Source organism: Gossypium raimondii, chromosome 7, assembly GCF_025698545.1.
Source record: "Gossypium raimondii isolate GPD5lz chromosome 7, ASM2569854v1, whole genome shotgun sequence".
Lineage (NCBI taxonomy): Eukaryota > Viridiplantae > Streptophyta > Magnoliopsida > Malvales > Malvaceae > Gossypium > Gossypium raimondii.
In genome coordinates, this window is record NC_068571.1 from 32,911,597 (window position 1) to 32,926,803 (window position 15,207).

General features: G+C 34.7%; 3 protein-coding genes across 7 annotated transcripts; 1 reads left to right on the forward strand and 2 right to left on the reverse strand.

Annotated features, from left to right (window-relative positions):
• Window positions 1-1,020: 1,020 nt before the first annotated feature.
• LOC105795300 (LRR receptor-like serine/threonine-protein kinase RPK2) lies at window positions 1,021-4,844 on the reverse strand. Its single transcript, XM_012624869.2, has one exon. The coding sequence runs from the start codon at window positions 4,527-4,529 to the stop codon at window positions 1,155-1,157; it is 3,375 nt and encodes a 1,124-aa protein (XP_012480323.1). The 5' UTR covers window positions 4,530-4,844; the 3' UTR covers window positions 1,021-1,154.
• A 546-nt stretch (window positions 4,845-5,390) lies between these two features.
• Window positions 5,391-9,150, forward strand: LOC105795272 (putative expansin-A17). 4 transcript variants are annotated; one of them, XM_052634026.1, is made up of 6 exons: window positions 5,391-5,582; window positions 5,853-5,926; window positions 6,024-6,162; window positions 8,080-8,136; window positions 8,260-8,581; window positions 8,686-9,150. In XM_052634026.1, exons 4-6 carry the CDS (start codon window positions 8,133-8,135, stop codon window positions 8,993-8,995), a joined length of 636 nt encoding a protein of 211 aa, XP_052489986.1. In that variant the 5' UTR covers window positions 5,391-5,582; window positions 5,853-5,926; window positions 6,024-6,162; window positions 8,080-8,132; the 3' UTR covers window positions 8,996-9,150. The 4 variants fall into 4 exon arrangements, with proteins under 4 accessions (XP_052489986.1, XP_052489987.1, XP_052489988.1 ...); XM_052634027.1 differs by lacking the exon at window positions 5,853-5,926; XM_052634028.1 differs by lacking the exon at window positions 5,391-5,582 and having other exon boundaries at window positions 5,655-5,926.
• Window positions 9,151-9,264: 114 nt separating this feature from the next.
• LOC105795261 (uncharacterized) lies at window positions 9,265-12,061 on the reverse strand. Of its 2 annotated transcripts, XR_001134229.2 has the most exons (4): window positions 11,465-12,061; window positions 10,380-10,547; window positions 10,073-10,180; window positions 9,456-9,603 (listed from the first exon to the last, which is right to left on the reverse strand). XR_001134229.2 is itself a non-coding variant. In XM_012624810.2 (3 exons), exons 1-3 carry the CDS (start codon window positions 11,939-11,941, stop codon window positions 9,400-9,402), a joined length of 849 nt encoding a protein of 282 aa, XP_012480264.1. In that variant the 5' UTR covers window positions 11,942-12,060; the 3' UTR covers window positions 9,265-9,399. The 2 variants fall into 2 exon arrangements, 1 of the variants encoding a protein (XP_012480264.1); XM_012624810.2 differs by lacking the exon at window positions 10,073-10,180 and having other exon boundaries at window positions 9,265-9,603; window positions 11,465-12,060.
• Between the last annotated feature and the right edge of the window lie 3,146 nt (window positions 12,062-15,207).

The window sequence follows — 15,207 nt, forward strand, 5'->3', positions numbered from 1 at the left end:
CAAAATGTTTGACTACATTGTTTGGGTTCTTCGGTAAATTTTGAGTTTTTTTTAAATTATTATACAAAGTACCCTAATTCTTTTCTAAATTCATAATTTCTTTTCTGTAACTCTCCTTATTAGATTGATTGGGTTTTTGAGTAACTTTAAATTTCGGAAATTTGAATTTTTTAAATTTACAATATAAAGCGCTCTTCTTCTTCTTCTCCAAACCTACCATTTCTTCCCCCACATTTCAAATCAAGAATTTACTTTCAGGTATAAATAAAATATATATGTTATTTTTAATGATCTAGGAAGAGCGGAGCCGACGCCGACGCTGATCTGCATGAAAAACAAACAAAAAAAAAAAGGCAAAGAAAGATGAAAATAAAGAGAGCATAAAACAAAAAAAACACAAGAAAAAATGAGTAGGATTAAAATGAATGGGTAATTTTTTTTTTTTTTTTGGTGACAGATCAAAGACTATGATTTTGATGAGATTGAATGTGGAAAAATTAGCCGCAAAACTTTTAGTTTTTCCTTGCTGCAATTGATGAGATTAATTTTAGATGTTTTAAGCGTTTAATATCTAATTTTAATATATGAATCATAATTATATTAAATTCATAAAAATTTCGTAAGTGATAGAATAATTGACTCAAATGCAACTTATTCTTATTTTGTCGTGTCCATATTATTACTATTTTGGTAACTCAGATTATAGTACAAATAACTATGGTAATATTATGATGTATATATATAATATAAACTTTAAATGTTTTGTAAATCTAACTTTTAAATTGACTTTTTCAAGTTGAATGTTAAAGTTAGTTAAAAACAAGAATAAGGGATAACTTGGGAAATGAAAAATGATCCAAACATTGCTTTTAATTTTTAATTTGTTTTAAGAATACAAAAGAGTATATTCTATTGAATATACATGAGTTTAATTCCTCAAAGTTGATTTATTAAATTGAAATTTCTCGTATCACTTTTAAATAAAATATTGAAGAATATTTTAAAATACAAGCATGAGCATGTATAATTTAGCTGAGGCTGAAGATAAAAGAAAATGACAATTTGCCTGTGCTGCATTAAGAAAGGCATATAGGAGCTATTAATTGGACATCAATCATTAATCAATGGCACTGATGACTTACAGAAGAGGCATTTTAAGATGTGGGAGGTTGAATGGCTTTCAACCTTTGGGCAACTTGCCTCATTGAAGGCCTGGATGAAAGAGATTCACCTGTACACATTACGGCCAAATGAAGCACCTCGATTAGATCATGTTGAGGCCCTGTATCCCATAGCCTGGCCATGAAAAATTCACATCCTCGTCCTTGAGCTAGAAGCATGCTCGCCCATGTCACAATGTTGAAACCATTTCCAAAGGAAGAGAAAGATGGATCCAAGGCTTTCTTGTCCGATAATAACTCCAAAACAACAACACCATAACTATACACATCGGCCTTATCAGAGACACGGCACGTCATGGCATATTCGGGGGCAACGTATCCGAAAGTTCCTGCAACATCAGTAGTTGCATGAGTCTCAGATGTGCCAAGAAGCCTAGCAAGGCCGAAATCAGATAGGTATGCATTGAAGTGTTTATCCAAAAGAATGTTGCTTGGCTTGATGTCACGGTGCAATACTCGAGGGACACACTCGTCGTGCAAGTACATAAGGGCACATGCTATATCCAGAGCAATCTTGTGTAGCATCCTCCATTCCACAGTCCTCCTTGAGCGCTCCTGAATGAAATTTTCCAAATTGCCACCAGGCAAGTAGTTGTAGATCAGGAACATTTCAGCCTCACTAACATGGTAACCTATAAGAGTTACAAGATTCGGATGCTGCACCCGTCCTAGAGTCTTGATCTCAGCAGCAAACTGTTGAACACCTTGAAACCTACCCAATGACAGCCGCTTCACCGCAACCACAACTCCTGGAACTATTTCAGCCTTGTATGTAGCTCCGAAACCTCCACTACCAATGCAGTTTTGGAGATTGAAACAACCAGTGGCCCTAACAACATTTTCATATGTCAGCTGTATGCTGATACTATTGCAAGTTACCACCTCTTTTCTCCCCGATACATGATCCGATACAGCATTGCATGCGAATTTCTTCATGCATACAAGGAAGAAAATCAATGCTATGAGGACAGGAAAAATTACCGAAGCCGACGTGATGGAGGCAATTTCTATTTGATTGAACTCACTACGATTTGTTTGTATGTTTTCCCTGGGAGAACGGCCTCCTTGTGAAATATTTCCAAAGTGATGTCGCTCCAATTCAGAGGATGATTGATCAGTGCGACATGGCTGAAGGTTAGGATTTTCTTTCACACTTTCACAATTTAATGAAATCGAATTCAGAGGGATAGATCCAGTCAAATTGTTGAAAGAAACATTGAACACTGAAAGTGCAGTCATGTTACTAAAGCCAAATGGTATCCGCCCAGTGAGCTTGTTATGATCTAACCGCAGAACACTAAGGTGCTTGAGCTCAGCCAAATCAGGTAGTATCTCTCCTGAGAGAGAATTTGAAGAAAGCTCTAAAACTTCTAACGATGACAGTTGAACTAAATCCCAAGGCATCGTGCCTGAAAAGTTATTATTAGAAAGCGAGAGGTACCTTATCTCCTTCATCTCTCCAATATATAACGGAATAGGACCTCGCAATCTGTTTTCACTGAGGTTAAGCTTAAGCAGAGAAACCATGTCAGTGAATGATGTAGGAATTGAGCCAACAAATTCATTGCTCGCTAAACTCAAAATTTTCAAGCATTTGCAAGTGTGACCCATGTTTAAAGGAAGTTCACCTACGATTTTGTTGTTGCTAGCATCAAAGATCAAACCATCCAACCTTAGACAAGGATCAAAAGAATATACAGAAAGATTACCTTCAAAATTGTTCCCATTCAACCAGAAACCATAATTCAGCTTAGCAGACAAAGTATATAAAGAAATAATAAAGGGAGGAACTGAGCCAGTGAACTGATTCCTGCTGAAATCATGCAATACAACAAATTCACTCAACGAAAATGGGGAAGGACCAGAACCAACATTTATGAGAGCATTCCTATAAAAGAAAGAAGAGTACAATCCAACCAGGTCCATATATGACATTGACAAATTCAGGGAACCATTAGAGCACTCACCATGAGAAAATCTTGAAATGTTCCCAGACAAGGAATTTTGGCTGATATTGAATACAACCATGCATGGAACAGGAATTGCAGCTGGAAGCGAACCAGACAAGTTATTGGAGCTCAAATCAAGGAAAAACAAGTTCTTACAATTACCAAAGGACGCAGGTATTTGTCCAGTCAAGAAATTTTGTGCTACATTCAACATTTTCAAGTTAGAACATGACCCCCAAGTCTGCGGAAAAATGCCTTCCAAATTCACATTTGGCAGCCAAAGGACATGGATACCGTAAAGTTTAACAATACTCTCAGGTAGTTCACCCTCAAAAAAATTGTAATCTCCCTCCCCGTACTCCTCTTGATGAAATATAAAGCTGGAGCCTTTTCTTGAAAACAGAGGACCATTCTTGTTCTTCAACACAAGCAATTTCAACTGCTTACAATCCCCCAAAGTCGGCGGTACAAGTCCACTCAAGAAATTCCTGGACAAGTCCAACGCTTCAAGATTCTCGAGTTTACCAAGACTTGAAGGAATATCATTTTGCAATATATTAGAAGACAGTATCAAAGACTTGAGCTCACCACAGTTACCCAAGTTGGACGGAATTGAACCTGAAAGCCCATTACTTGCAAGATGGAGATGCATTAGACTCCCACAATTTTCGCCTAACTCATTTGGAATTTCACCACTCAATTTATTGAAAGAAAAGTCAACAACTTGAAAACTTGTAATCGGCCCAAAAATTGCAGGAATGGTTCCATTCAATTGATTCCCAGATAAATTAATAACCCTCAATGAAGTGCACTTCTTTAAGGCGGCTGGTATAGGACCATGAAAAGCATTAAAACCTAAATCAAGAACTTCCAAAAGATTAAGCTTTCCCATTTCTAAAGGCAGCTCACCAAAGAATTCATTGAACCCAAGTGACAAAACTCTAAGCTTTGTAAGGTGGCCAATAGCAGGAGATAACCTACCCCTCAATCCAACAAATGAAATATTGCCATCAACACCAACATGCAAACAAGGATATAGCAAAGTAAAATTACCTCTAACTTGATCACCTTTCACTGCTGCTGTTTTTGATGCAGAGAGTTGAAGTACAGAACATGTAGAATTGAGGTTAGAGGAAAGATTAAGGGTGATGACTCGACCTTCAAGTGGGTCACAAGAAACACCATGCCAAAGGCAAGGGTCTTTATCATTTGGGTTCCAACTAGAAGTGAACCCTAGTGGGTCTTCAACTACAGCAGATTTGAGTTGCAGTAAAGCATCTTTATCACTTAAAACAGCTGCCAAGCTAACTGCCTTGCTCACCAATAGGCTAGCAAGAACAGAGAAGAGCAGTGTAATAAGTGAAAGACGATGTTTTTGAAACTTAGGTGCGGGTGGCATCTTTCTGCTGCCCGGATGGAGGTTTCCGTTTCAAGTTTCAAACGACGAAAGGAATAAAAAATGAAAAGAAAGAAGCTGTAAGGGTTGGCCAGGGAAAAGCAGAGAAGTGAAGCGAGAATTTAAACATGGAGATATGGAGATATGGGCGGGCTGGAACTCGAAAGGTAGGAGGAGTTTGATTTGAAGTGTGAAACTGGGGAACTGCAGAAGTGTAAAAGGTGACAACGAAATGGACCGTCAAAGAGAAGGAATTAGAAAACAGATGGAGACAGAAGATTGGGTAAAGTTCCAAAGTGTGAACATAGGACTGTAGAGTGCATGAGTGTCTAGGGAATTAAACTCAAACTAACTCCTTTTCAGTACTATTTTCCTTTCCTTTTCCTTTTTCCATCACATTTACCTCACCGATTTAATCCAACAACTAATGCAATTATGCCATTCGTATATTCTTTCTTTTTTTTACTATATTTGCAATTATATGTAATTATACGTTTACTTATTATAAGACATTGATGATGAAATCAAACCCATAACCAATATAATCAAGATTTGTCGTTATTGATTAAAAGTCCAAACGAAAAGAAAAAATAAAGCCGAAGAATAAGTGAAAAAAGGTCAAATATCTTTGGTTGAAGTTTAGTTTTGTATTAAGCTTTGGATTTTAGTTTTATTTTTAAATGGGTTAGGTTTGAATTTTAACCCACAAAAATACAAAAGTAAATCTCCTTCTTCGCCCTTAAAAAGGCCCAATCATAATCTTTCTTGCGGACCATCCCTCGGATCCGACCCGTTTTACCACTGTACCCAATTTAAAACCCAAATTACATAAAATTCGCGCGCATTCCTGATTTTCGAATTTGAAAAAACCGAGTGTCTTTCCAAATTCTAAACTCTATCTTGCTTTCTCTTTCAGGTAAGTTTTTCTCAATGATTTGTTCGGTGAGTTTTATTAAGAGGAATATTTTTCAATCCGTTTTGTTTGCTGGATTTCATGATGGTGTTGAGATGGAAAGTGAAAGGAATGAAGCTTTGAGGACACGCATGAAACCAAACGTAAAGCCTCTTTGATTTTTATTTTGTTTATCAATCAAATTAAGATCAAATTAGCAATGGAAATGTTATGGAAGTAACAGAGAAAGAACAATCTGAGACACACCTTGTTGGATTAGAAGGAATGGAACTGAATATCTCTCATATTCTTGAAAGGATCGAGCACTTTACACAATTGGCAACCATAAGCATTATTAATCACAGTCCTTTCTGGTTTATATACGCAGTTGTTCATAAATTATATAACTATTTGTTTTCATTTAACTTATGGAGGTTTCGGAGCTATTGGGATCAAGGGAGACAATGTTCAAGGAACTGAGCAATGAATTTGAACAATGGCTGATACTGTGGGATACTACTACTATTTTCTATTCTATAATCTATAGATGGATGAGATTCTTTCTTTTTTTTCTTTCTAAATTTAGATTTATGGTTTTGTTTTAGGATACATAGAGAGCAGATGAAGAAATGGCAGGAAGAGATCAAGGAACTGAGATTAGTAGATGCATCAAACGAGGAGGCTAGTGCTCTGTTGAATAATGCTCGTTTTTTGCTTCAGAATCCTATATTTGATTCTTGAAAGGTAAATTCTCGCATTGTATTCCATTTCAAATTCCATGTACATTTGTTCTTGAACATAGAAGTTAAGTGATTTGTTGAGGTTAGATGGTTTCCAGATTTTTTAGTAGTTTCTGGTTGGAATAATAATTAATTCCATTCGCTGCTGTTTTTATATGCTTTCTTGATATCAGCTAATATGATGAAAATCAATACATGCCTAAGGTATCCCATTCTTAATTACTTGTTTGGTAGATAGAATTTACAATGTAAAAGCCTCTTTGAAAGGTAGCCCTCTTGATTTCACTTTCTTTCTTATAGTAATAAAAATTAAATATAATTTCCCTTACCAACCAATTAAATTCATGAACGTGAAGCCACGTGTGAGCAATTTTTTTAGATGAAAAGTTTAGTAAGAGATGGCATGGTCTCACCCATGTGCTATATAGATGTATGTCCCTTAAGACATGCCATGATATATGGTTGTACTTATCAACCATAAAATATATATTTATTGCCTGTTTTTCTTGTATAAAAATAAGGCTACAACAATTGCAGATTCATGATGGTTGCATTGCAATGTAACTGCTGCTACAAAATCTGTATAAACATGGATTAATTATGGGTTAGTTGACTTTGATTCTTTAGTAGCAGTCTACGTTTTTGGACTTTCCACTTTTTGATATGCCTATAGAAGGTATAATCCTTTTGTTTTTGAAAGTCATATATCAACATATTCATGTTCGAGCCTAAATCTGCATCTAACGGTCATCTGAGTGCAGATAATATAGGTTGCACTTGCAGAATTTCGTAACTGTTGAAAATCGTAGTTGCAGAAATTAAGAAATGGATTCCAAGATTTAAAGCATATGGTTTCTGCCTAGAAACTATTTAAACTCCTCTTGTAATTTTATATTGCCTGCTTGACAATTTGAAGCACTACTGTAGTGCAGATTTATATAGTACCACGGATAGTATAATACATTGAATTTACATAAAAATCCCAGCACCGTCTGAATCCCATGAAATTAAGTAGGAAATCACTTGTCATTGCCAATAATAATTAGAGCCTGCTTCGATCTAATCTCAATAGGATCTTGTCGGTGTATTTTCTTTATTATTAGTATTATTCAATAGCTAAATAATTTTTTGATGCAGTGATCTGTCTATATGGATTATAATCTTCCCAATTTTCTCTCTCCTTTTTTTTCCCAATTTCTCTTATTTTTTCACACTTGTTGATAAAATTAGTATTAGAACTTTTAAATATAAGGAATTGACATAAAAGGTTTGTCTTGTGGTATTACATCTGATCTTTTCAGAGTTCAGTTTTGATAAATTGATGGTTGATTTTTTTCTTACCTTAATAATTCCATTTGTAGAATTTAGAAGTTCCAAGATGATTCCTTTTTCTTTTTGGTTATTTTGTAACAATGCAATATTAATGATTAAATACTTCTACTTTTGATAAAACGAAAATTCGATGATGCATTTAGCTTGACAGTATTATATTTCACCTTCACCCCAAGATTGCATAGATTGGAAACTCAAGTGCAGCATCAAGGTTCTTAACTACTGTCACATGGGTTTGAATATAAAATGAGATTTTCCGTATGACATCATGATTTACGGTTATTTCTAACATATATGGATCATCATAGAGCAATGATATCTTAATGTTAAAAAATTCCATCAACAATCTTTTCTATCAACTAACTAGTGGTCCAGCAGTGATTATAAATATATAGGATTCTCCCTTTGCTGCATCAAACTCATTCTTAGCTCTACGCGCATTACCATTGAAAAGAAACAATCCTTTTGTTTTTAGAGGAAAGGGAGAAAAGAAATAGAATAATGGAGAGTTCCTATCAATTCACTACTGCGATACTCCTTGTGGGTTTATATTTTTCCACTAGATTTAACATAGCAGAAACTGCACCAGTTTGGTTCCCAGCCCATGCAACATTCTATGGTGGGGTTGATGCTTCTGGTACAATGGGTAAGTTTAAACAACTTTTTCTTCCTCTCCATTGTGCTGATCTCAATTCATATAATTTATTTTCTATAAAAGAGCTGTTGATCTTGAACAGATGATTATTGATTACCATGTTGGTTTTCCCAGGAGGAGCTTGTGGTTATGGCAATCTCTTTACAGATGGTTATGGAACAAGCTCAGCTGCAGTTAGCACAGTTTTGTTTAATGGTGGAAAGTCATGTGGAGGCTGCTATCGAATAGTTTGTGATGCCAAAAATGCACCCCAATGGTGTGTCAAGGGTAAATCTATTACCATCACCGCCACCAACTTCTGTCCTCCCAACTATGCACTCCCAAGTGACACTGGTGGTTGGTGTAATCCTCCCCGACCACACTTCGACATGTCTCAACCTGCGTTTGAGACCATAGCCAAATACAAAGCTGGAATTGTACCAATCCTCTACAGGAAGTATGAAATTTGATTCTTCCCTTATAACCGCAGTTAAGTACCGTAACATTTTTATCACGATATTAGTAACTGACATCACCGGTTTAAATCCTTGTGGTTACCAGGGTTACATGCAGGAGAAGTGGGGGCATTAGATTCACCATCAACGGAAGGAACTATTTTCAGCTAGTTCTGATATCAAACGTTGGGGGTGCTGGAGAGATTAACAAGGTATGGGTAAAGGGATCCAGAAGCAATAAATGGGAAGCAATGTCGAGAAATTGGGGTGCCAAATGGCAGAGCTTAAGCTATCTAAGCGGCCAGAGCTTATCCTTCAAGATCCAAGCCGGCAACGGAAGGACTAAAGCCGCTCTTAATGTGGTACCTTCCGGTTGGCAATTTGGTCAGTCCTTCAAAAGCAACGTGCAGTTTTAGATCTTTGTTTTATTTACACCTTTCATGCATTTGTTTTGCATTTCATTTTTGCCATACTGTTTTCTCCCAAGATGTAATATAGAAAGTATTAAGCACTTAGGTTTGAGGTTTGCAATGAAGCCCAGCAACCAAGTTTGTTGAGTATTTAAGCCCAACATTGGCAACTGTATTCACTTTGTAGGAACATTGAAATTTAGAATCTTTAGTCCTTAAATTACATTTATCCAGTTCCCAATAAATAAAACATATTAAATGCATAAACTTCAAGCTTGAGCTAGAATTTTGAGGTGTATCATTATTGCAATGTGAGACTTAAATCTTCAATAAAATTATCCAAAATAGAAAAACTTGATCTTCACTAGATTATATACTTTTGAGTTTATTATATGTCCAAGCACATAGTTTTATGCAGAGTTCAAAGCACTTATCAGTCTCTCTGCTTCTTCACGAATAGACAAAAGGTTTGTCTTTATCTCGATAGAAAGCCTGTTCTCAACGAGGCGAACAGGCAACCATATCTTCGGCTTAAGATCAACTAAATACCAGAGGGTCGTCTGAAATTCTTCACCAAGAGATGCTTCTTCGCCTTCATATTTTCTTTTATTAAACTGCAGAGCCCATCAATTAAGAAAGTCATTAGCCTTTGGATAATTAACCTTACATTCACTCATTAAAATAGATATTTAAATCATTCAAGGTTCAAACCTTACATACACAACCTATTCAGCCAGAAAAATCTGGTTGCAAACTCTAAGCTGCATGACCTTAGAAAGGAAGCGAAAATACAAAGATGCCAACAAGAAAGATGGCGAGAAAAGCCAAGCCTCAAGTTTCTAAACATGGATTTCTTTATGCCAGCTATACCATACAACTTGATAGATGCAACCCTGAAGAGCAAAATGTTGAAAAAACAACTCTGGGCAAACACCACTCAAAACCCGGACTAGACAACCAGCGTCAACATAAAATGGGACAACAAAAATTGCAAAAGTAAAAGTGTACGTGAAATGCATTTGTGATAAGAGAAAAACAAGTGATAACTGTGCCTAAAGCCAATGCAAATTCATCATATCATACAGTTCAGTCATTTGCAGCAGAGGATATAAACTTATAGCACGAGCCAATGGATCAAAATTCTGTCTCGGTTTAGCAGGAAATGAGAGCTTCCTTTCGGGTGGAAATCCCCTGTTTACAAAAGGGTGCATTAATAACCATTTGGGCTAAAACGGGTTTAATTTTTCTTGGTTTTCCCTTGAAAATTCTAAAAGCTAAATATTTTTTTTATAAACTATAACAATGAGATTGTGACTTTATACTTCGTGAAACCAGACTGAAGGAGAAGATTTAAAGGTACACAACAGCTTAAGAATAATTAATTCACTACCTGTTCGATCAACCATGTTCCTTCAAACATGGTGAAGTCACCTTCAACCATCTTGAATTGAATCTCACGCTTTTTCCCAGAAGGCAAAATCTCAAGATCTCTCTCATAACAATCTATAACTCCTTTAGCATTAAATTTCAAACCCAATGGCAAGCTTTGCTGTCCAATCTGTCAAAAGAATGTAACACAATGATTACATCGATAACAGAAGGCAATCACTCAACCCAAGGACAAAACGTCAAGCAATTATATATAAAAGAATACTATTAGCAATGTGAGGTTGAGGGACATGTATCATCAATAAACCAATATTTATAAATTATATACATGTGCTTGGCTGGTTGCCCTCAAGGTAAAAGTACCATAGAGGCCTCTGAACTAGGAGTCAAATTACATTTTGTACCTTTACTCAAAAAAAAAAAAAGAAGAGCAAATTAGTTATTGTATGTTAAATCAAAGGGCAAACTAGTCTTTTCAGTTAAAATTTTCATCAATTTCTACTGGTAAAAAATGGTATGGCTGACAAAATAATCAAAGAGTTATGCATGGCTTGCCACTGTGTACCTCATAATACCAGTTTTTAACAACGAAAATTTTAACAAAAGAACAATTTACTCTTTAATCTAATGTAGAGGGACTAATTTGCTCATTTTTTGAGTGGAGGGGGCAAAATGCAATCCGACTCCTAGTAAAGGTAATAGAGTGAAGGAAATGGATTCATTGCCCAGAATATCAAAAGATTAATATAATAGAGCTTCTCAATCCCAGTACTTACATTCTACTCTCATCCCTCTGTAGGACTCAAGAAACTCAAAATAGCCCTTTTTCTTTTTCCAAATGATCCACCCAGCAATTGGCACTCACATTTAAACCCTCAACATGTGCAACAAATTTCCTACCCATATTTAGAGAAACCCAGAAACGCCTTCATTTTGTTCTAAAAATCCTAAAGTTGTTTGCATCTTACTTAAAAGTTTTAATTAACATAAGTACGACATTGCCAAAGTTCACATGCAACTAAAATTTAGATAAACAGAAGACAGAATAAAAAAGGAAATGAAAAGAAACGGGAGATAATGATTTACCTGATAAAGTCGAGCAAATTTGTGTTTCTTTTCGACAACTTCGCTGACAGCAAGACCCGGAATAACATCAGCCAACTTCTCATAGTTGGTCAAGATGTTCCAAACAGTATCGAGGTTGGCTTCAATCCCAATTTTGGACCGAATTCTACGAGAATTCCCTCCAAGCTTTTTTATCTCAATAAAGACACCGTCTTCAGACAATGGTTGTGTCTCATCATCTGAAGAAACAATCCCATCATCGTCAACGTCAAAATAAAAATCATCCTCCTCGTTTGTGGTAGCATCGGAGTTAGAGCAAAAGGGGCAGGGCCTGGATTTGGAGAAAAGAAACCTGGGACAGGGAATTGAGAGGAAAAGAGAGGCGGTGGCTTTATAGGAGGGTGGTGGGTGGAGAAGGAAGCGGGTGGTGGCGGGGAAAGGCGGGAATACGACGGTGGAAACAGCAGTTAGCGAGGGTGAAATTGGAGAGGCGCGCATATTTTGTTTAGCTCAACTGAAAGAGCAGCACAGCCCCACATTTTTCAGTGCTACTGAATTTTCAGCTGATTTCCCACCACCCGCTTCCTTTCAGGAATAGCACCGAAAGGGTTAAAATTAAATTAAAATCCCAATAGTTTTATGCCGGTTGGGCTTCCTAGTGACTCTCTACCGGCACTTAAACCCTAATTTAGATCCATTTCCATTTTGGGCTTGGTGAAACTTTGATTATTATAAGTAAGAAAATTACCCCAAGAAAGTGTAGTTTGCTGCGACGGAGGTAGAAAAATGGAGTTCATTGGAAAAGGTTAGCTAAAGAAATAATTTGAACAAATTTCTTTTATTATGTATTTGTTTTGAATTATCAAACATTTAATTCCCACTTAATCCACTAAAAAGTTTTGAAAGATTATATATGTTGATTGAATCATAAATTATCATCAATCTCGAATTTATTTCTTAAATAATATTTTTTTATAGAAATTTTAGCAGATTTGTAGCAGATGACATTACATGCAAATTCTACGATTCCATTTGGAGTAATTTAGAAGGATGGTTTCTGAAATGTCAAAATTTCTATTTCAATTTGATTCTTGTAATTTTTCAATTTTAGTCTAAAAGTAGAAATACATGAAAGGCTTGAAGAAGTAAACCCTAAAACAAACCCTCTTCTTCTCTTCTCTTCTACTTTCACAAATTTTATCCATGGGTAACAAAGGTTGGGTTTGTTCTTTGATGTCGCTAATGGAAGAGTATTTACAAGACCTAATTATCAGGTTAATATTTTAGGTTTATTTTTCAGGCTCGGATCTAACCCGACTTAAAAAAATAGATTTAAATTTTACTTAAATCCGACCCTGATTAAAAATGTTAAACTTAGTTTGGTCTGTTTGTATTAATTTTTTTAGATTAATTTTTATATAAAAACAAATTTAAAAAATACAATGCATCAAATACACTAAAAATATTAAAAGAAATATTTTGAACAATTTGAAAATACATTAAAAAATTATACTTAAATAACACTAATATGGTTGCAACTTAGCAAACAAATACCTATAAATTAGTAGCAAAATTAATAATAATAAAAAAAGCAATATAATAACGAAATGATAGCAAAACAACAACAAAATAACTGATTTGGGACGGATCCAGGTAAAAAATTCTACTCGAGGCCTAGCCCATTTAGAAAATAGGCCTTATTTTTTGTCTAAACCTATTTTCTGAGTCTATATTTTAAATCAAACCCTCTCATTGTTTGAACGGACTTATAAACCTAGACGAGTATCCCAAAATCAGTTCTAATAGATAAAAGAATAATTAGGGTAGGTTGTTGATAATATGAAGCGAAAGTTTTTCTTCAAAATATGAGGATTTGAGTTGGGTGATTTCATTTCCTATTTAAAATCAATATCCATGTCAAACAAGTGGAAAATTTTCAAACTAATATGCCACATTAGCATTTTTACACAGCGGGCAACACACCACGAAGCCGTTGACGGCCCCTTACATTTTTTACCCAAATTATTGGTTAACATGAGTCTAACAAACTTGTTTTGACTGAAATTCTCAAGTCAACAATGCAATTGGATGACAAAAAGTACGGTTTAATTGATTTTTTTTCTTTTAAACACATAATTCTATATTAAAATAGAAATGGTTGTTAACTCAAAAAAAATGTTATTAAACTTGCTAAATATAAAATCGATGAATGATTAAAGCATAAAAAAAACAATATTTGCGGTCTTCACAAGTTGTGATGGATAAATGATGACGGTTATCATTCACTTAAACTCCACCGACCACCAATAGTTTTTCTTGGAAAGTGGGTAGTTTTTCGTCAGTTTCTTAATCTGTTTCTGTTTTGAGAGTATTTCAGAATAATAAATGATGTCACGAGTCGATTTGGACTCATGTTGTCTTAAGTTTTATATATTTTTTTAATTTTTCCATTATTTAATAAGTTTTCAGTTTTAAAAATTTTTGTATGCTCTTGTAGCATGTTTTTCAGTCTTGCTTATACATGTAACATTGGTTTTTGTAACACCCCTAACCCGTAAAGGTCGTCGGAATAGGGTTACGAGGTATTACCGAACCAAATTCAAATTCGAATAATCATATATATACACATGTTCAACCAACTAAACCAACCAAGTCTTAAATCAAAAAGGTAATATCAACTTATTACGAGTCATTTCATATCATGCATCGAACATATTCGTAAACACATAACTCATAATTAAAAATTATGCAAAATATTTCAAATACTACTTTTGGCCATACCTCATTTCGCCTACTCGACTAACAAATCAATTACAAATAACAATGACACAAATGTGTATACAAAACTCACATTTAAAATTTTACCTATTTTACATGTAATCATTATATTTTAACATATGTACCTATATCAACCCTTATAAATACAAGCAAATAAAAACATTGGGCTGAATATGCCATAAGAATTTGTATAATTTCATAGTATATCAATATACAACTTTCACATAGTAAATGATAATTCAAATTCAATCTCAATTACCGAAAATTAAAATATTTCCATCCATGATTTCAAACATAGCTTATATTTATACCGTATCATATCAATTAACTTTACTTGTCTATCACAATCAATATTCATAATTATCAAAATTCAAAATCTTCCAAAGCATAACATCACTTATATTAGTCTCAACCATTTAAGAAACATAGCCAAATCATCAACCATAATATTTAATCAAAGCATGAAACCATTCATGTCAAAATAAACAAGCCATTTTCGCATGGCTTATTATATATATACACTTCATTCAAAATATATTCAAAAGGGTAGTATAGCCTATACATGCCATAGATTTTAAATTTAACTTTTATAGGTACCGATGGACGGACGATAGTGTGATTGACTACGCTGACGATCCCCGAGCCCGTAACTAGCTTCCAAAATCTATAAAACCGAAGGAAACACAGATACACAATAAGCTATCACAGCTTAGTAAGTCAGAAGCAATTAAAAAATTCAATGACGTTAATAATTCAATAACAAACCGAATAATGCAATAATATTCATATATACACATTCGAGCTTGCAAATCTTATATATCAAATATATATCTATGAACCAATTTCAGCTTGGCCAAATATACCTTTAAGTAATAACATAGTTATTTTTCATCTTCAAATCATATACCACTCTTTACCGAATGTACTCATTCATATATAAATGCATATAAAACATAGTTATGATTTCACACATATACTTACCCTTT

What these genes read in the sequence shown, in the direction of transcription:
- LOC105795300 (XM_012624869.2), bottom strand. Translation starts at nt 4,529, where the DNA reads ATGCCACCCGCACCTAAGTTTCAAAAACATCGTCTTTCACTTATTACA.
- LOC105795261 (XM_012624810.2), bottom strand. Translation starts at nt 11,941, where the DNA reads ATGCGCGCCTCTCCAATTTCACCCTCGCTAACTGCTGTTTCCACCGTC. An exon ending in AATTTGCTCGACTTTATCAG is followed by an intron (nt 10,548 to 11,464) that starts GTAAATCATTAT and finishes TTCTTTTGACAG; the next exon opens with ATTGGACAGCAAAGCTTGCC. An exon ending in GAACATGGTTGATCGAACAG is followed by an intron (nt 9,604 to 10,379) that starts GTAGTGAATTAA and finishes TGGGCTCTGCAG; the next exon opens with TTTAATAAAAGAAAATATGA.
- LOC105795272 (XM_052634025.1), top strand. Translation starts at nt 7,992, where the DNA reads ATGGAGAGTTCCTATCAATTCACTACTGCGATACTCCTTGTGGGTTTA. An exon ending in TGATGCTTCTGGTACAATGG is followed by an intron (nt 8,137 to 8,259) that starts GTAAGTTTAAAC and finishes TGGTTTTCCCAG; the next exon opens with GAGGAGCTTGTGGTTATGGC. An exon ending in GTACCAATCCTCTACAGGAA is followed by an intron (nt 8,582 to 8,685) that starts GTATGAAATTTG and finishes TGTGGTTACCAG; the next exon opens with GGTTACATGCAGGAGAAGTG.